Raw genomic sequence first — 21412 nt, 5'->3', positions numbered from 1 at the left:
CTACTCCCAGAAGCTCGGGGACTCCAACGAGAAGTTCTCGGTAACCTGTTCTCTGTCACGAGAATAAGCAAGCAGAGAAGCCGCTAATCTTCGACATGACTGCAAGTGTGAAAAATCCATCAAAGGATCAATCAAAGTGGAACTCGAAAGAAAAAGCCAAGGTTGAAAAGGAGGGACAGAGGTAGTAGGTATGACAGTAGTGTATAAATTGTTAAACTTGTTACAGTGGTGTATACAGTATTTGACAGTAGGTATGATAATAGCTGCTGAGGCATAGGACTCGCAAAGCAAAAACAAATATCATTAAAGGAAAATAAAGCTGGACTTTAAATGTGAACTAAATATGATGCAGCATACCATAACATCAGACTGCCCAGGCTTTGAAGCTAGTTGCATACAGCAGTTATCAACAATGATCTCATTATACTTTTTATCCCTGGATATGTTTTTGCAACCTCACGGCATGATTCTAACAACAGTCCATCTACAAGCTTCATAGTATTGGCATGCATCCTCGAAAGCATACTTGGCAATTAGATCGAACAGAACTTTTGTTATCACCTAGCAAAAAGATGTCAAGAGGCCAAGAAATAAAAAAGAGGGGAAAAAAAGACTAAACACAAGCGAGAAATGAAAGACATCAATCACCAAAGAAAGGAGTTCAATATACAAGACTGCTCTAACTGAAGATTTGATTTTGCTATACGGCTTTACTACAATTTAATGACTCATTGCATCTGAATTTATCAACTAAAACACGACTGATCCAACTCCAAATGGACAACCGAGAATTCAAAAAGACAGTGCAAGTAATAGCCATAACTTCAGATGATGTGCAAGCAAAGAAATCGCTGAATGAAGATACATTAACCAAGATATCAAAATAAGAAAGCAAAACTACATCACACAAAATGAAAGGAGTGAGGACTTCAAAACAAAGTGAGACTATCTAGTTTCATAGATTTTATAGTCATTCTAAGAGCATTGGACTGCAAGAGATAAAAAAGGACAGTCCCAGTTTGGCCAGGGATTTGACTGGTCGATTACCAAGATACCGAATATCTCTATATCAGTGGTTCAAGTTTTGCTTCAGGTGTGCAAGTTATCGGGAGCTTTTTACAAAGGATCTTAAGTGTCATAAGGTTTTCTATACTGTGATATAAACTATCCCCATGTACAAATCAACTAAACTGATAAATTATTCATCTGACTTTCTTTATGGTGGAAATTCTGCATTTCCTCATGTTAGCAACCAGAGGATTTCACACACAAAAAGATGAAATGCAGTAAGATGCCTAGTGTTCCTAATTAGGGTAATAGGGTATCCTACATAATGTTTTGAGGCATATTAGAACAATTGGAAGCCAGTAGTTATGCAATATCAGGGATGACGACCACCAGGATTTTATTTGAGGGGTAAATAGAAAAACCCAACAGGAATCATACCCTTTTTAGAAATCTTGGTTAAAAAAAACAGCAAATAGAAAGGAAAAAAAATACAAAAAGTTTAGAAAGAAACATAAAAAACTATAGAGAAAGAGAAGCGAAGATAACCCAAACACCCAAATGAAGGAAAAGTGGTCAGCAACTCTTATTTCTCATGTGAACAAAACCAGAGATACAGAAAACAAACTAGTGCATACTTGTGTTTCATAATTCGAGAAAGAGCTGTGCCAGGCAAACTGACATGAAGGCATCTTTTAACTCTTTAAAAGAGACCCAAAATGAATATCAACTAACTATTACATAATATAAATGGTTCCTACTGAATTCAAACAAGTTCAAAACAAAACATATTGGACCTCTTTAGCAGTAAAGAAAATCCATAAAAATCCGCCAAAAAAAAAGGTGGAAAAGCTCTAGAGCTCTATATATGATATGATCAAACTAGATCTTAGGTCCATCTAAACCTTACTTATTGTGAATTGCATCAGCTTGATGCCTGCAACAGTCAGGCACTCAAAACATCATATGTTTATGCTCTAAGCAAAGTTCAAAGCTTCATGAAACACTTTCATACAACCCTGCATAAAAATTGGTGCATAATTGTCAAATCTCATGCTAATATTTCTTTTTTCCTCAGCATCAATGGCTACCATTATTAGTTTGATCTTCCTTTTGCACCGAATGTCACCATAAGGATCACCAAATATACAAAACCAACTTTTGTACTTGTTGTTGCACTTTCAGTGGCTCTTCGAAGAGAAGTTGATAAACAAATCACTCTTCTTCAATATGCTCATGGAATGGTTCATCTGGTATGACCTCTTAGCCTAGTTGAACTGACAACTTGCTGTGGTTATTATAGTGTAGCCTTTCAGATCTTCTACATGCATTAGATACCACAAATTGCATAAAGTTAGCCCACAGCAACCCCACAACTGTATCAAATTTGCCATCCAACTTCTGTCATCAAAATCCTTCACATCAATTCTTTGAATCAATTGTTGATGCAATCCATCGTTTAAGAGTCGTGGGCTCTAATATTGAACTTATGAAGTACCAGGCGTAACAGGACTCTGCAAGGATTTGGATATAGGTGTCTAGACTCTAGAGTGAGAACCCAACAACGAAGGTTATGTTCAACAGAATCACCGTGTTACAAAAGGTAGCAATTAGATGGAAGGAATACTACAAAGATGGTTAACAAGTAAAATTTTAATGTACTGTGATATTATTACTTAAAGTAAAAAAGGAAGCCAACACACACATAAAGACTGGTGTCTGCCACACCAAATAGAAAAACAGTGATAATTGTATGCAAGGGTGACCACCACACCGAATAGAAAATCATCCATAGGAGTCAGCTAGCTTGATTGAGAAAACAGTATCTATAGCCATCCATGTCAACTCTGCTTATTTAATTTGTAATACTACAAGAAAAACATGAATCAAGTCCCAAAATATAAAAAAAAGAAGAAGTAACTTTACATTCAGTCAATTTGCTCAATCCCCTTCACCATCATCCTTCATCTCCACCACATTTAGGCATTCTCCACCATCAGTACCACCTCCTCTTTGCCACTACCTACTGATTACTGTTACGAAAATGATCATGCACTTACTTGCCTCAACACGCTCTCTTGGTACTTGTGACCAGTCAAACACATTTTTATCTACATCAACTAATGATCCACAAGAACAAGAAAGTCGTATGCAAACAATAATGAAAAGAACATCATATATTAGCAATTAGAGTGACAATTCGAATTCCATTTCTTGTACGAGAACCATACAGGTCACAGAAAAAGATTATAAAGTTGGGGAATTGTAATAATAAGTATTAGGAAAATTTCCTTTTCCAAGTTTCCAACTCACAAAGCTTTGGCAGAAATGGAAAGCCACATACGTTGAGACTCTTCACGACGCCAGGAACGACCTCGTGCTCCAGACCGGAGTAATCCCCCTCGGTATTCTCTCTGATCAACGCGTAAAGATCGAGTTCCTTTCTTAGCTACACGTTGAGGGAGCTGACCCCTCCGCCCACCGGCGTCCTGAGGCCGCCCTTGAGGCAGACCTTGTTCATCCGGATCGACTCGATAACCTCCTCCGGGCACCGTGGTCATGTCGCCGTGGACCTCATAGGTCTCGAAGTAGACGATGCGGGGAATGTAGGTCACGGAACACCAGGCCTCGGGAGGGGCCCGCCGCGACCGCGGAGAGACGATGCCGGCCGCATCACGAAGAAGGTGGCGAAGAAGCGAAGGTGCTCGCCTCGCGATATTGGCCTTTGGGCCGTCGATTCGAGAGGTTAGGGTTCAAGGAGAGAGAAAGAGCAACTGACCTCAATAAAGGGGTTTTATAGTCATTTTATTGAGCAATTAATGGAGCCATAGAGACGCCTGTATTTAACCGGAGGTCAACGGTATGATTGTATAACAGCTATATCGTGAGGTGATCGACTTAACAATGGCATCGACGTTATGATTATATATAACGCTGTCTCGGTCCCGCACGATTCAGGAAAATCCATCGACGTCATCGAAGACCCTCGAGCTGCCCCATGTGGGGACCCACGGGCAAGCCTCTCTCTCTGTAGCTTGGCTCGAAGCATCGGAAGTGATCTTGAGCCGTCCTTGAACGATCAAGTCTTCTTGATCATCTCATCATGGTCATGCTACGCACATCGAACGCGTGCGTTGGACCGATTTGTTAGTCAAACGTGAGCTTTGGTCGGGTCGGGTCAGATCTTCTAAACCGTTTATGAAGTGGTAACATTTCCGTCACATATGCTTACTTTTGTATACGCAACATATTGGATGGCATATTTTTATCCGAAAAGATCCGACCCGCATTGGACCACAATAATTGCGGAGTGAAGTCGGTCTTCGGACACGAGTGGCCGTTCCGTAACTGAATTCCACGGCTCTCAACGACCATTCTCATTCACCCATATTACGTTCATTGCGTTTCGTTTTCCTCGTCATTTATTCTCGCTCCCTCCAGTCGGTTTTCCTCTTGCCCGCAAGAAACGGCTCACGAGTTCCTAGGGGGGTCGACGGCGCGAGTGCTCCAATCCCTCCCGCGTAGGCTTCTCACACTTCTCCTCGGAGGTGACGGCGCACCGAGGGGCAAATTCCGCTTCTAACGTTCGTCTCGTGGGAGGTCGGACGGCCCCGGTTCCCAGGTGCGCCAGCGAATCTCTGCTTTGTTCTTGACTTGCTTTGCTTCGAATCGGAGTTAACGCTCGAGTATCTCTCTTGGTCCTTCTTCCGCGATTACTAGGGATTTGGTGACAAAAGGAGATCTTTCGGCAGAAAGTTTTTGTGTTTTTGTTTTCTATCATGTGTGGGTCTTCTATTACCATACTATTAGAAATGGACTTCGAGCGCATTTTTATACTGATCGAAGAAAGAAACGGTAAGTGGTGCGTTATTCAACTTAAGCTAGTTGTAACCGCTGAAAAGCGAGTAAACAAAAGGGATTTTTTTGACTTGGAAGCTTCCTTCTTTTACATGCCAAGCTTCGGATGCAATTTACTTGCCATTGATTTGAGAAATTGCAGTCAAGTCATCGATCCGCTTATTCCTTGTAAGAGCAGGAACAGAAGGGGATATGTGAGCTGAAAGAGTTAATCTACTCGAGTAAAGATAACTTGTATAGGATTCCTTTGTTAATGTTAAAGAAATTAGCGTCACGAAGTTCATACCGAATACCAAACATACTCATTTCAAGAGAAATCCTTTGTTAAACACTTTATCGAAGTAGCAGGTTGACTGGCAGTTTAATAGATATCAAGCAAAGGCAACGGCTCTGCATGAATCATATCATTGTGAGAACCTTCTCACTCTTCTTCAGGAAAAGTTCATGATGCATCTTGAATATGTACTCGAGGTGTTGAATGAGCACCACTGTGTCAACAGACATTTAAGTCAAACTGCAAAAGAAACCATGGTGCAGGAACAGAACCTTCGATTTTGTTGTCTTCTAGCTTTCCTAATTAGTTCTTCAATTCGGCTACCATTTTGATGTATATGACTCAATTCTTTGAGGTTGACACTATCAGCTACCTTTACACCGAACATAGACCGGATTGTATCCAAGATAGAAATTATAATATAAATGTTTTGCAGGCCCTTCCTATGTCCGTCTACATAACTCACCAAAGACCGGATCCTTTTTGGGTCCGAGATTCTTCTTCTTCTTCTGCCAATGCTCGACTGAGATCTCAATGATTGTTTAGCACACAGGTTCATCAGAACAGACATGCTGCCGCCTTGAAGTTTTCACTAGTCTTTGGATGCATGTTTAACAAATTTATTTCTTTTAGCCTTATCAATTTACATCATATATATATACCACTTTTATCCATGTTCTGTAGCAGTTAGGTCGTGATGAAGGCCTACCTCTCTCTTTGAGGAGCTTGTGATCATGAAATTTTTGAGCAGTGTAGAGCAGCTCCCAGTGGCAAGAATCAGTCTGTCTTTGTGACCTGGGTCATAATTATGGCAAGATTTGGAAACCCTGCACCCTGGTTTGTAGATTATCTGGTTACTTTCTCTGAGAGCTATCAAATATATATTGCAAATTAGAGATGACATTTCTTTCTATTGAATGGCATCTCGTCATCATATGACCACTATCCTATTCTGTTTATCATGGCTTGCAGTGGACCTGTTTCACAACCCAACGAGAGCATGAAGTTGATCATAGCAGTTTCTATCGGAGTTGTTTTGGGCTACTTCATTGGAATCTCACTTCCCGCAGTCAACATAACAAAGGTACATTGTCAAATTATTCTGAATGATTAACTTTGTTTATTTCCAAAATTAGACCTGAAAATTCTTCTGCTTAACTCGTCAGCTCCACTTGCCCCGTAGCAACATTGTATGCACGGAGGAAGATAGCCCAAGTCTCGACACTTCGACTTCTGGACACAATCACAGCAGCAACAATAGAAGACTACATTCTAACTATAGTCTCAGTCACAGCAGTAACAATACAAGACTGCATTCTAACAATAATCTGGAGGTACTTTTATATTTCTATGTTAAATTAACTGCGAGATCTATCATGAGGTCTTTTATGGAACCATTTTCTTGTTATAGAATCCAATTGTTCTTCTTATCTTGTTTCATGTATGACTCTTGCACTTATGGTTCACATTAAAATAGAGTTTATGAGCTTTAATGATACTGAGCTTCTACGGAGTAGATATTGGAGATAGTTCACATGAGGAACATCCATCGCTGGAATAGACTAGGTTTGAAAGATTGGATTTACACTGCAACAGTAGAATGTAAATGAACATATTGAGCAGATTTTAAACTCCTAGTCTAATATACTGTTAAGGTTTTTTTAATCAGATTATAGAAGGGAATAATAGCAAGATGCTTCCATTCAAGTGTCATGAAACAGGGACCAGATCGGCTGCTATCTTATGGAAAAGTCAAGCTGCACGGTGATCATGGACCATCATATTACAGAATTTCGTTGTCTCCGATCATTATTGTTATAATTCAGGTTATGCTATATATGAATAGTACTTGGTAGATTTTTGTTTCTTGAGCATCCAGGAGGCTCAACTGAAACCCTTTTTCTAATGTTCATGCCTCTGCCAATATTAGCCGAATTAATCTTTTTTTACTTTGTCCACCCAAACTTTTTAGGTAGTAATGGAGTTTGTGTGAATTAGTAGCAGTGATCTGATTGGTTATTCTTTTAAGAATCAAAGTTCATGTATCGAAATGATAAATGACTCATAGAAAAAGTATTTGTTCATTCAGATTGTGCAAACCTTCCAAATGATTGCTTGTCGAGGTCAATTCTATGGACGTGCAATGACTGCAGTTATGTTCAGACTTCTCATGTTCATGGCCATAATTTGAGGACCATTATGTAATTAAATGCTCATAATTTGAATCTGTGATCTTTGACTATTCCTCCATCTGTTAAGTTGCAAGTACATAATATGTTACCTTAATGGCAGAATTTTCAGTATGGTCCCTCTTATTTTATCTTTACACTCTTCTCTAAACATCTTAGCTTCTTGCTTTTTGCATTAGACTACATACTCAAGTTATTTTCATCATGTTATGTCTGGTGAATTTATTTTCTGCCTATTTGGTATAGATATATGTTTCAACAAATCCCCGAGGTGCAGAAAGACTACCACCGGGCATGGTGGTATCTGAATCAGATCTTTACCAACGCAGGCTGTGGGGGAAGCCAAGTGAGGTATGTTGATATGGTTGTATGTTGCTTTCATGCCAAAAATAATTCATGGATCATGATGCTGCCAGTGTATCTGAATAAAAATGCATGTGCTATTGCCACTGGTATGCCAATAGCTAATGGTCTCTTCTTGTTTTCATCTCCACTTTCAGTTTCATGACATAGTGACGCATTGTTTGGTGAATTGCAGGATTTACACATCCTCCAGAAATACTTGGTTTCATTCACTGTTGGACTTGGCCAAAAGAAGATTGTTGACGCGGCAGTCAAAAAGGTTAGTGAAGGGGGGCAAACTTGAATTGTTAGCCATCTTTCCAGTCATTAGGACAATTTGTTTGGCTGGCTTGAAGAGGAAACTGGAGATGCCATATTCGACTGTGTATGTTAGATACATATAGTTCTTCTTCTACTTAATCTGAGTAGTGTAAGACTTGACTGCAGAAACTCATTTCCTATCCAGTTTCTAGTCATTCTTAAGTTCTCATTCATGTACATGAATGTGCATCAGATAATTAGGATCTCAGTTACTGAGCATCCATAGTTTATTTTGTGCCAAAATAATGAGTTCTCAATTAATGTAAAAGCCATGTTAAAAAAAAATGATACATCAATTTTAGTAACCTATTAATTGTGCACGATACTACTTGTTTGACGGCAGATGAACCATCTTCGATAGCTTTTGACACTGATATTTATTTTTCGATAGATCATAGCCTGACTAGAGTCTCATGATATTACAGTTCTCTGAAAATTTTACCATCTTGCTGTTCCATTATGATGGTCAAACAAGTGAGTGGGATGAATTCGAGTGGTCCAAACGGGCTATTCATATTAGTGCTAGGAAACAAACTAAATGGTGAGTGAAGGAAGCATTTTTCTGATATCAATGTTGTTGATATACATATTTAACACTCATCTGTGTATCTCAAGGTGGTATGCCAAGCGATTCTTGCAACCTGACATTGTCGCTCCATATGATTACATATTTATATGGGATGAAGATCTAGGAGTTGAACATTTCGATGCAGAAGAGTGAGCGTTTGCCATAGTTCATGTGTGCATTACGCCTTGTGAACACATCCTTTCAGACACAACTTTCTACTTTCAGGTATATTAAGATTGTGAAGAAGCATAGGCTGGAGATATCACAACCGGGAGTAGATCCGAGCACTGGATTAACATGGCAAATGACTAAGAGGAGAAGAGACCATGAAGTCCACCGGTGAGCGCTATTATCAGCAGGCCTGATACTTTTGCATTCTTGCCAAATGAAATATAATACTAATGGGTGGATGGGTTTTCAACAGAGAGACGGAGGAGAAACCCGGCAGGTGCTCTGACCCTTGTCGTCCGCCATGCTCCTCGTAGGAACCATTCTACTCTTTCTCACCCTTTCTGCCTCAGAATTTTGTGCTTACCAGGACTGACTCTTCCTTGTCATGCCATGAATAGATTCGTAGAGATAATGGCACCTGTGTTCTCCAGAGATGCGTGGCGCTGTGTATGGCATATGATTCAGGTACGCCAATCTATATCAATCACTTTGCGTAGCTCCTGGTCTCTATCTCAGCTTAATTGCAACTACTGGTTGCTGTCGCAGAATGACTTGGTTCATGGATGGGGTCTTGACTTTGCTTTTAGGAGATGTGTGGAGGTACTCGGTGTACATTTTGAAGTCGAGCTTCTTCTGCAATAAACCTTACTGTTTTGCCTGATCTTGATCGTTTATTGTAGTCTGCCCATAAGACAATTGGCGTTGTGGATTCTCAATGGATTGCTCATCGAAACATCCCTTCACTTGGAAACCAGGTAGGAGACGACTGCTCCATTCCCCTATCTTTTACCAGCATTAAAAAAAAAACAGACCTAATGTAATATCATTAGTATTCTTACACTTCAAAAGTATTAGTATTGATCCAGTGATGATATATCAAACTCACTCATCGAAGATTGAAGGTTCAAAATTTTATTTGATATTTTTTTACCTGAATATTGGCCTAGTGATAGATAATAAATCAGACTCATTTATAGTTGAGGATTCACAAATCCCTCTAAAATTTTTTGAAGATATTAACTAGTCTAATCGGTAAAGATCATGATTGTAAATAGGCCTTACGGTTGATAGAAAGATCTCTATCTTTCTGGTTTGTATCATGAGCCTTTCATGTTCTACAGGGCAAAGGAAAGAATGAAAAGGCAGCAAAGCAAGGGGTATAATAGATTACATGTCTTCTCTCTTATTTGCATCCTCCTTCTCATGCCATGACGACTTGACATTGGTTTCTGGTTCTGTTGATGCTACCAGGTGAGGCAACGATGCTACGAAGAGGCGAAGACGTTCGGAACTCGAATGGCAGATGCAGAGAAGGCATACTACAGGGAGATGGGGATGCTCCCCCTGAAGCGACAGCCATGTGGACCATAACATGATCAACTCTTTAGATGGTGCAGTGAAGCAGCTTGCAGCTTGCAGCGGTAGAAGCAATCACATATTCTCTGTATGGACAACCCCAACGTTAACTCCCTTTTTTATTTTTGTTTCTGGATGATTAAATTTAACATAATTATCTTTGTGAAGAGTTATTACGGTTGAGGTTAAGAAAAGGGAGTTCAGAACATTTCTTTAATGTGATGATCTTGATGAAGGAATACACAACTGCCTAGTAATAACAATATTTATCCTACATCATCATATCATACACTCGATTCTTAGAAAGCATAACCAGGTAATTATTCCCTTCAATACATAAAGGAAGTACCTGAACAACTAAGGACAGAGACATAGTTTGCTATTAAGAATTAAGTATGTGGATCTGAGATGCTGGACTCCTTCATACTCCTTTAGAGAATTCTTCTGATGTTTGGAGATGCCTTACTACTTGTGATACCTCCTTTGAAGGATGCCATGAATTGGAATTACTACAATGAACAGATAAATTCCCTTTGAAGTAACTTCATGTATCTTCTTCCTGATGATTATGCATATGCCAATACAAAAAAAAAACATACAAAGATACATATCCTCACATATCATCGAAACAAGCCATCGGAGATCTCAACCATATCATATATTACAATCAAAGAGTCTATGATAATCTAGGTCAGTCGGTAGAAGAGTACATGAATCGATTAATGAAAATGAATCCCAAAAACAAAATAAATAATTGGAAAGCCACTTGATTTCGAGCCAACTGCAGTGGTTGTGTGTTATATCACCTACCAAGAAGGAAGAAGACATAAATAAATCCACCACAGTACCTACAATCAACTGTAGCTCATTTAGTGACCTGTGTGCACAAACATGGAAACAACTATCAGCTCTACTAAATATTATTGCGCATATGTACATGACAAAACTCCATGCTTGCCCTCTCCTTCCCAAGAATTCATCCACCTGTGCCAGATGCTCAAATCCAATATAAGACTATCATTTTCTCATACCATTGCCATCGATCTACAATGCCATTGATTCACTCAGCCACTTTCTCTTTTGCAGTTCCCAGGAAGGAGGTATCTGTATCGGTCAGCATTCTGAATTAGGAAACCCGGAAGGTTTAATGCAGAGTATGAACTGGGAATTGGCCCCAACTTGGCAATAATCTTTTGGAATGTGTACTCCTCAGGAAACATGTCGAAAAGGTCTGCTCCTCGACATATGACATCCTGAATTCTCTTGGGATTAAGGTAATAGGCAAATCTGATACGATCGACATGGCTGTATGCTCTCATTTTGAAGGTAAATTCACTGATGTGCCGGAAGCAGAAGCTGCAGTGCCACCCAGAATCAGCTAACAGGTCATCGGACTGCCGGAAATGGGCGTATCTGGTCTTCCCAGCTCGGTATCGGTGGACCGAAGCCCTCCAACTGTCATCATCAAGGTGGAACTCAAAGGAGTAGAGGTAGTTCCTAAGCTGGAGATGAAGCTTCTCCGGGATCTCATCACACCATCTGAGCAGGTTGATCGTGTGGCCACTGGGGATCTCATCAACATCCGACATGATCAGCAGGTCATCGTCGCTGATGCCGGCGATCCTGATGAGCTGATCCAATGCCACTCGCTGGTACGACTCCTCGACGAACGGATTCTCCCCTTTGACGAACCTCCCCCCGACGGTCCCGTAGGTCAACCGCGACTCTACGAACTTGAAGCGGCGGCGATTGCTCGCGAAGAGGAGGGGCTTCTTCAAGGCGGTGAAGGTCGAGTTGGACTCGAGCAGAATGAACTCGGAGACGAAGGGGCTGAGCTCGTTCCACCGCACTTGGAGGATGTCGAGCTCATTGTTGAAGAGGACGGCGTCGAAGACGCGCCTTGGCGTTTCCCGGACGCCCCAGCCATGGAGCTTGCACAGGTGCTCCATGGAGACGTTCTCGTGGTAGTAGTGCGGTATGGTCCTGAAGGGTTTAGGGGGGGATTCCCACAGCGGCCGGAGGAAGTAGGTGAACTTTTGGCCGTGGACGTAGATGACGAAGACAAGGATGGGGATACCGACGAAGAGCAACAGTAATGCCTTGAGATCGAAGCACCGGAGGGCGCACCGGAGCCGCCGGGACATGCTCAGAGCTGCCCTTGAAGCCTGCAACAGAGTCCGAACACAGCGTAAGGCTACAATAACAGCAAAACATGAACAAGGGATCATACGCCACGAATCGCACAAAATAAAGATTATATTTTGAACAAAGACACAGCTTTTCAGATCTTTTCACAAGAGTTACAGAAACAGAAAGAGGAAGATTACCCCGCCGCAGACGTTCTCACAGATATCATCCGTCTTCTTGGAGCAATAAGGGCACCCCGCTTCCGTCATTCTGAAGAAAGCACTTCTCCAGCAACAAAAAGGATCGACCTTTTCTCGAAAAAGATCCGCCTTTCTGCCAAATTCCTCCACACCGATACTTCCCGGAGCCGATCGGATCCCGCAGCCACAAAACGATGCGCCCGATCAATCCGATCTCCGCCCGCCCTCTCTCTCTCTCCCTCCCCCTCTCTGATTACTGTAGGAGTATCCTGTCTCTCTCTCTCTCTATACCAGAAATAACACCGAACAAACACCTCAAACCTCTTCCCCACTACGTCTGCCCCAAAGCTCTATCTTTTTTCCCTCTTGTTACCGGCGAACGGCCTACCACTCAAATCTCGAAGCTAATGAGCATTCGATGAACAAGAGCAGAGCAGATGAGGAGACGAGAAGATGAGGTAGGGAAGTGGGGCGCGTCGGGCTCTCATATAGCGCGAATACAACACGGAGAAGGAGACGGAGAAAGGGCTCTTTGGGAGCCGCGTCGATCGAAGGCTTCCTCGTCGGTTCCAAAGACAGGGTATGCGTTGCGGCATTTAATGGGCCGCGTCGTTTAGTCACCACGTCGTAACGTACTCCGGCCGGCCTGTTATCGTCACCATGTTAATCTCCCGTCATAACTCCGTTAACTCCTTCCCGTTGTTAATCTTATTATTATTATTATTTATTATATTAAATTACATTCAAAATATTCTTAAATGAATCCCAATTAGATAAAATTAATTGGTGTTGATTATGCCTAATAAGTGGGTTTGTGTCATCAACAGGTTGACATGCTTAATCATATGTGTAAGTGAGTTGGATTGGAGTTGAGAGAATTATTTTTAATACGAAGTACATTAATCATTTCATGTTCGAGCCATATGAATAGGTCAAAAGGAGAGAGAGAGAGAGAGAGTATTGACTTGGAAAATAAATAATACATGCATATTATGAAAGGGACAGAGAAGTGGCAATGTTCAAATCTTTTGAATGCTCCATCGCAAATACAAAATGTTAGCTAAGAATCGTTTTCGTGTATTGCGTCGGCAGAAATCTCGTGAACTAAATCTTATAGGCTAAGCAATTTATCAAAGCAAAGCAGTAAATTAGATAACAACATCAAAACGTGTGATAGACGAAGTCTTTGCCAATCGAGTCTTCGACGACTTGGCCCGGTCACGGTTGACGATCACACTGCCTAAACTTGTTCCGAGTCGTTGACCTCCGCGACTTGGTGTTGCATCCTAATTGCTCGAGTGGGCACGTTGGCTTGCGTAGGTAGAAAAGATCTTGAGGTTTTGCGTGCATTGGGAGTCCTCCTATCTCAAAGGGATGTGAGAGGAATATTTCTTGTACGTTGATGATTCAATATACGAAGAGTGGAGCATCGGAAAGGGTTCATGTCTTTTGAACATGCAGATGAGTCACTTATCGTGACAAAACCTCAACACACATTTTGACTCTTTCTGTAGCTTCGATCGGCAGACTTGTGTGCTTACACGGTGCAAGATCATGAATGCTTGGACTTGGTCAGAGTCAAAACACAACTGAAAAGGATTTGATCTGAAATGATATGTTTGCAGCTTCATCATCATCATCATCATCATCATCACAAAATTAAAGCTTCAACTACATTTGACTTATGGTAATTAACAGAGATTAACTACCATGATATACTAACAAGTTTCTATATCTAAGAAGAATATATATATATATATGATCATGTTTTCATTGAGATATCTAAGTTAATTATTGTATTATTCTACAAGTAATGTGTCTGAATATAAATATAAATCATCATCTAACTCATCATTTTTTATCGTAGTTTGGATGTTGGTTTAGTTTCACAAAGAATTAACGTCACTGTAATGTCCAAGTTAAAAAAAAAAAATTACACCAAAAAAATCATGATCGAAGAGAATGACCGACCAGTGAAAGATGATTTTTTTTCTCAAGGATAAATGTGAACCTAAGGGCCCACAAAGTCATTGCATTATAGAAAATTATTAGGAGGGAGAGGTTAAGAAAACAACATAATCACATGCCTTCATGCATACATATATACAAAGGAATCCCCAAGTAAGCTCAAGTGTCTCATCACACCCCACAACACATGCTTGTGGAGGTCACTCGCACTCGCGATGATATGAAATGTTCACCGACTGCATCAAGCCTCACTTGCTCGTTGGCTTCTTTGTCCTCACCATGGCTGGTGACCGAACTGGACCACTTGTAACACCAAGCTCTCCTGGTGGACAAGCATCTCACCACTGCATGGTGTCAAAAGTAGCCATCAAGAAAAGATTGTACAGCCAACTCTGTTTGAACTCATTCTCCGCACTTGATCAGTAGTCACAGCAGCCCCTACTGTCCTGCAAAAGTTGCTTTTGATAGTTAAAGAAGATGATGCTGCTGCACCAAAAGTATTTGATCTGCTACTCTATCTCGACTTATGCTCTGCACTTGATTAATAATTACAGCAGCTCCTACTGTCCAGCAAAAGTTGCTTTAGATAGTTAAAGACGATGCTGCCAACACCAAAAAGTATCTGATCTGCTACCCTGCAACATGTTCTTCTGTCTTCTTTATTCTTGCAATAGCAGTATAAAGTTGCCTTGGATAGTTCAAAATTGTACTGCATCAGAAAGTGCTGTCATTTTGATCCGCTAATCCGCTCCCTCCATGTTCGGGTAATCCCTGCTGACTTCACTGTGGACATTTCTATCTGCCGTTGTTCTTGCAGCAGCCAACATGAAGTTGCTTTAGATGATTGACGATGACACTGCATCTAAAGTCTTATTGTATTGATCTGCCACTGTGCTACATGTTCGGTAGACTGCACTGTGGACTCTTTTACCTGCTGTTGTTGCTGCAGCAGCAGCATAAAGTATCTGTAGATGATTGAACTTTGCATCGAGAAGTACTGTTGTTCTGATGTGCCACCATGCTACATTTTCCCGGAATTCCCGTTGATTTGTTTTTCTGTGGAATCTTCTACCTGCCGTTGATTGATTCTGCAACAGCAACATAGAGTTGCTTTTGTTTTTTATTGTCATTTGATCTGCTACTGTACTACACGTTCCTGCAACTTTAAATAACTAAAAATGACACTGCATCACGTTAGATTATATGATCATGTTTAATCAGATAAAATATATTATAAATATGATTTAATTTTAGCAATTAGTTCATTTATAGTAATACAAATAAAAACACTAGTGCCTGGATAAGAATAATCAAAACCAACACTTACTAAGTACCAAGGGACCTCCTTGCTCCTGGAATGCATCAGAGCAGAATTCTTTTCCCAGCCTCCAGCAGGATTACGGATCATGAATATTCATTCGTACTGAAGAAGTATCAGATGAGGGGATCACATTAGACAGAACATACATAATTGCCAACTTAGAAATATTGAAACCTTTAGAGCAGTCAAAAAACTTGTGAATAAAGAATTACTGTTTCTGTAACTACAACACTTTTCAGACCACTTTGCTCACAGTTGATTGGTGTTTCTGAGCCAACTCGTCCCGTTACACTAACAACAAGGACCTTGCAAGAAGCATCTTAAAGAATGACGAAACAAGATAGCACAATGTAAAAGATAAAGAAACAAATGAATTAAACCAGCAGGTAAGATAATCCAAGATCTAACGATTAATATTTCATAAGAGAAAAATAACCATGGTCAAATATTTTAATATTAATTCCACAAATTGCTCTGTCTTAAAATGCAAATTTGAATCTAGAACAAGAAGACAACAGAAGGTACTTTTTGCACAAAAATTTCTAATCAAAATTTAAATTATGGTACTATAAAATAAATAATATGCATCTTGCTAATTAACATCGTTACATCAAGGATTCCAATGAAATTCAATGAGTCAATGTCTCAAGCAGCATAGACCAGAAAAAAAGGGTCAAAATCTACTTGTATTAGTTATAGTGTGTACAATGTAGTTCCTATATAACCTAGGTGACCAAAGTTTAAGCCATGTAAATAGCTTGACGAATCTCGATGATAAGGTCAACACAGATAGATTATTCCAAAATACAAACCTCCATTATTCAATACAAATATCCACCCAAATAGTCAAGTAGCTAAAATAAGGGCATTCATGTGGTGTTATAGATATCTCAAACATAATCATTTTCCCTTACCCCTAGGTACTACAACAATTCTTGGTATGAAATGTTAAAACAATCCAATGCAAAACAAAGTAGGGTAAGATTTTCTTAAAAAAGTAAGCTTCATATGCTTCAATCAGACAGCAATAAAGTCCCAAAATCATATCCCACTCAGATAACCCTATGTCTACAAAGATGATTACAACAAGAATTTCAGACAGGGGCACACACTCACCCAAATCGTTCAATTGGTTACCTCTGGTGACCGATCTGAGGTTTTCCGCATGATTGCTCAAGAATCTCATCCGAAATCAACGCCATGTCCCAAGAGATCAACAAGATAAAGAAGCAACCAGAGAGAGCACATACCATTTCCCAGTGATTTAAAAAGCATTAGGCGTCGAGGTCCAAAAACGCCCGAGGCGCTAGGTGCTCGCCCAAGCACTCGCCCGAGCGAAGCGAGACGCTAAAATATTAAAATATATAATATAATTAATAAATATAATTATGTAACAGTATTAAAATCAAAATAATATATCATTAATCTAATAAATACAAATACATTACTATTACTAGTATACAGTATACTGTTAACAGTATACTTTCGAAAGAGGAGAAGGAAGAGGAGTGTAAGGGAAGACCGAGGGTGCAGCGACATCGGTAAAAGTGAGCAGCGGTGACGAGAGCGGCGAGCGGCGACAGTGGCAACGATAGCGGCAATGGGAGCGGGAGCGACGACAACGGCAACGGCAGCGGCAACGGCGAGTGGCGATAGCGACATCGGCGAGCAGCGGCAACGGGAGCAGCGAGCGATGACAGCGGCAGCGGGAGCAGTGAGCGGTGACAGTGGGAGCGGCGATAGCGGCAACAGGAGTGACGATAGCGAGCAGCAGCAGCGGTAGCGTGAACGCGAGCAGGGTTAGGGTTGGGCAGCGATAGTTGATATCGGTCGCCTGGTTTAACCCAGGCGCTCTCCCGAAGCGCCCGACGCCTGGGCTCGGACGAGTGCCCAGGCGGCGCCTCTTTGAAGCTCGCCGCCTGGAAGTGAAGCGAGGCACTCGGGCCTCGCCTCGCCTCGCCCGAGCACCTAGGCGAGCGCCTATTGAAATCACTGTCATTTCCTATCCCGCCCAATAGCAGACAGCACCGCTGCACTCATGCAGAAGAACAATCCACCAAATAGATACATCCCTATAACAGCTTCGAGAATTTGAGAAGAGAAGAATAGAAAAAAAGTAGTAGTGAAACGACTCTTCGCGACTGAAGTGATCGAAAGAGAACAAGAAATCTGTAGACAGTAGAGGAAATTGATCATCATTGAGGCAGGGAAGAACGACGAGCCAAGAATTGGGAAGAGCCAAGAAAAAAAAAAGAAATTTTTTTTTTAAGATACCAGTCCCTAAGGAGAAGGTAAAGAAAGTTATACAAAACATAGAGCCAAACAATGTATCATAATTAACTACAACTTAAAAAGGAGTTTTACAGAATTGTAAAGATATTTAACTACTTAAAAAATATCTTTAATTATCTTATAACCATAATGAATTTTAAAAGAACAATAATAATTCTTCAGAATTTCAATAAACATTTAAATAATAGTTAATTGATGAAGATAAACTTAAATTTAAAATAAAAATACAAATTATTTATTTTAGCTGGATTTTCTATGTGTATATACATGATGAGTATCATAGGTATTTTGTTATCTTTTATGTGTGTGGATTGTTTTGGCTTGCTTTCTAGTGAAGGAAAAAATATTTAAATAATATATAATACTAAAATTTTGAAATAAAATATATATTTAGATTTTAAAGCAGTCCTAAATACTTGTATGTTCTTGTTAATTGCTGAGAAAAAAGTTTGACATCCAATAAGCAAGATGGGAAAAAAATTTAATTCCCTCAGTATATCCATTGTCATTGTAGGTCAGCCATAACACATAATATTATTAATTATAAAATGTACTTCATTAAAGATAATTAGCTTTAAGATTGTCTTTTCTTTTTAACTTAATGTCAAATACTATTCTTATATATCAGAAGAATTTCATATATATCACAATTGTATACATTGTACATGAATAATCAACATACCAAGAATATTTTAATTTTTTATAGATATATTTGTTTTTAAAAAAAATCAAATTAGCTATAGTAATCATGATTATTAGTCGTCACCTTCAATAATTTTAAGGAACATATATGCTATATTCAGTCTTGTTAAAGGTGCTAGGCGTTGGTCAATACAAAAATTATACATAAAAAAAAAGCAAGGAGAAAGAAAATTAAACGATATATGAGCTTCATATAATTTTATATTCAAAATAGCACCACTAAGAACTCGGATTACATTTGTTTAACCATCTACAAGGCATCAAAATACTACATTGTTCACATTAAACAACAGGAATAATAAAGAAAAAGAAGATGAACACCAAGGGTCCAAGAATAATTAACAAAAGTTAACTATTATTATTAATAATTAACGTTTCTATTAAATTCAGGAGGAAGTTGGATGGAGGATGCCGGGAAGAGAAAGAAGTCAGGCGCAGAAGAATGGGGCTGTCGGGGAGAGAAAGAAGGAAAGAAGGGGTGGCTGCTGGGAGAGAAAGTTGGGGCCTGTTGTTGAAGAAACAGGGCTGTTGGAGGAAGAAGCAGAGAGAGACAGGGAGGAACGGAGGAGGAGGGGAAGGGGTCTCTGTTGGGAAGAACCAAGGAGAGGCAATGGGGTGTGGGCGGAGGGGAGGTGGCCTGTTGGGGAGGCTCGACAGGGGTAGAGAGAGACGCACCGCCGACCGCCTTTGCACGCGGAGGAGAATCGCTGATGGACGCACGGAGAGAGAGAGAGACGCACCGCGGCCAGAAGGGAGGAGGTGCACCGCCGATGGCCTTTACACGCGGAAAAGGATCGACACACGAAGAGGATCCCAAGGAGAGGGGACGACGGCTGGGGTTTTCAAGTTTTGTTTTTGGAAGGGAACAGTGTATATTTTGACGTAGTGGGAAAAAGTAAAATATAATAATAAGTAATGTTTAATACTAAACTTTTTCAAAAAAAATATATTTTATGATTTACGACGATTTTTCTGATAAAAAAATCTTTTTTTTATTTTTTAGTTTTCCATTAGGTGCCTTATTTTTATTTTTTCAAATAGTATTTTTATTTTTAATAATTTCATAAATATCCTTCCTATTCTCTACGACATAGACACCTATGAGAATTTATCCACTACCATACACTTAGAAAGAGGATCTCGTCACCTTATTCGACTTCTCGATGGAGATCACTTTTAGCTTATGCAGAGAGATCAAGGTGGAGGTTAGCATAGTTTCTTTGGACAATGACCACGACCAGAGCATAGAGCTCTAAACAAACTAAAATAAGTATGAAGGTTCGTCAAACACTCGATGAAGATCAAATTAGGTGAAAGCATAAAGAATATTATTCATCACATATAAACATTAAAAGGATGATTTTGATAGACACGATCTCATGTAAACATTAAAAATATGATTTTGATAGACACGATATGATATGATCAATGTAAAAAAAAAAATTTTTTTTTTTAAAGTTTTTACATCAATTCAGCAATTGCTACCAAAGAACACGAGAATTCCCAGAGATCGGAAAATCTACTCGACGAGCATCTCCACTTTGAAAGCATTCCATCAATACAAATATCAGCGTTACATATCAAACTAAGATGAAGAATAGCGCACGAAAATTTGGAGGGCTGTGCATGAATTCCTCACTGAGGATGTAGCCAACAAGGAAGATGGTGAACACTTTTACAATCAAGAAAAAATTTCTGTATACTATAATTTTTCATCATTTTGATCATCTAGGAACCGAGATGCCCCACCATGTCCACCATCTCACCTTCCTGCAAATACAAGAGGCGAATTGCCCTTTAGTCATCAGGAACCAAGAGAGGTTATGGAACTTCAAAACGACACATGATATAAAAGTTCTAGCCAAATGAATGAGCACACCAAATCAGTGCCACTTCATGTATCTTTGCATCAATGAGATAGACAAGTGATAGAGCTTTAATCATTCCATAATCATTATCCGACTAGTGAACATAATTAATTTAAAAGAGCAGGTCGACATAACATTATTATTTGCAAATTAATACTGATGCCAACTAAATTTGGTCTTGACTAAAGGGATATGATATAGATAGAGCAAGCTTCAGCACAACAGATGTGGAAAAGATAATTCTACCTTTGAATTGTATGGTGTAAAAGGATTATCATTTTATGTACTAGACTCATCGATTTATTGATAAGTAGGAGTCGATACTGATGTATCAACATATGGTAGACCAATAAGTTTCTAACATTATGACTTGAGGCCATTTTTGCATGCTATAGTAATAACAAGGTTTAACAGATTCCAGAAAGATCAAAATAGCAAGTAACATACATATTTATCTGTAGTGCACCTCAAACAGGCGCAACATGCAATTCTTGCTTCGGAAGTGTAATTTTGAGCATTTGGTATGATCAATTTTGTTCAAAGAAATAAAAAACCATTTAAAAGCAAAGCATTATGCTAAAAAAAAAATAGGAATGCAACTTTACCAAACTTTTAATAGATTAAGTGCAGAAACCTGTCCAGTCGGTCGGGGATTCTTGGATCACATGACTGATGTCACTTGCACCACAACTTGGGTAAATAGCATTTGTTTCACTCATAAATTTCCCAGTATATTCTATTGAGGATGTGAGCCTGGAGAATATAATGCTGAGCCAGCTTGCAATGAAGTGGATGATTGGACAGCAGAAGCAGTAGCTGTTTTAGTGGGGGCATTGAAGTCTGCATCACT

The 21412-nt window shown here is 39.7% G+C and overlaps 2 protein-coding genes and 1 pseudogene across 9 annotated transcripts; 1 reads left to right on the top strand and 2 right to left on the bottom strand.

Moving 5' to 3' along the window:
* On the bottom strand, window positions 1-3749 carry LOC103975107 (isocitrate dehydrogenase [NAD] regulatory subunit 1, mitochondrial-like; annotated as a pseudogene).
* Window positions 3750-4417: 668 nt separating this feature from the next.
* On the top strand, window positions 4418-10292 carry LOC103997302 (uncharacterized). Of its 8 annotated transcripts, none has more exons than XM_065168683.1 (15): window positions 4419-4627; window positions 5889-5948; window positions 6110-6221; window positions 6304-6471; window positions 7573-7677; window positions 7865-7948; window positions 8415-8530; window positions 8605-8706; window positions 8783-8896; window positions 8982-9038; window positions 9127-9193; window positions 9275-9328; window positions 9409-9483; window positions 9850-9885; window positions 9980-10292. In XM_065168683.1, the coding sequence occupies exons 3-15, from the start codon at window positions 6138-6140 to the stop codon at window positions 10097-10099; spliced, it is 1182 nt and encodes a 393-aa protein (XP_065024755.1). In that variant the 5' UTR covers window positions 4419-4627; window positions 5889-5948; window positions 6110-6137; the 3' UTR covers window positions 10100-10292. The 8 variants fall into 8 exon arrangements, with proteins under 8 accessions (XP_065024752.1, XP_065024755.1, XP_065024751.1 ...); XM_065168679.1 differs by having other exon boundaries at window positions 5889-5974; XM_065168681.1 differs by having other exon boundaries at window positions 5825-5948.
* Window positions 10293-10723: 431 nt separating this feature from the next.
* On the bottom strand, window positions 10724-12919 carry LOC103997178 (uncharacterized). The gene is made up of 2 exons (XM_009418341.3): window positions 12412-12919; window positions 10724-12249 (listed from the first exon to the last, which is right to left on the bottom strand). The coding sequence occupies exons 1-2, from the start codon at window positions 12478-12480 to the stop codon at window positions 11149-11151; spliced, it is 1170 nt and encodes a 389-aa protein (XP_009416616.1). The 5' UTR covers window positions 12481-12919; the 3' UTR covers window positions 10724-11148.
* Window positions 12920-21412: the final 8493 nt, after the last annotated feature.

This window comes from Musa acuminata, chromosome BXJ3-9 (genome assembly GCF_036884655.1).
Source record: "Musa acuminata AAA Group cultivar baxijiao chromosome BXJ3-9, Cavendish_Baxijiao_AAA, whole genome shotgun sequence".
NCBI lineage: Eukaryota > Viridiplantae > Streptophyta > Magnoliopsida > Zingiberales > Musaceae > Musa > Musa acuminata.
Note: the sequence above shows the minus strand (reverse complement) of the source record. Positions and strands in the feature narration are given on the sequence as shown.

Bases quoted from the DNA above. Each gene is read 5' to 3' on its own strand.
- LOC103997178 (XM_009418341.3), bottom strand. From the start codon at position 12,480: ATGACGGAAGCGGGGTGCCCTTATTGCTCCAAGAAGACGGATGATATC. The intron at 12,250-12,411 runs GTAATCTTCCTC...ACTCTGTTGCAG, and splicing joins GTGAGAACGTCTGCGGCGGG to GCTTCAAGGGCAGCTCTGAG.
- LOC103997302 (XM_065168679.1), top strand. From the start codon at position 5,946: ATGGCAAGATTTGGAAACCCTGCACCCTG. The intron at 5,975-6,109 runs GTTTGTAGATTA...CATGGCTTGCAG, and splicing joins TTTGGAAACCCTGCACCCTG to TGGACCTGTTTCACAACCCA. The intron at 9,329-9,408 runs GTACTCGGTGTA...CGTTTATTGTAG, and splicing joins CTTTTAGGAGATGTGTGGAG to TCTGCCCATAAGACAATTGG.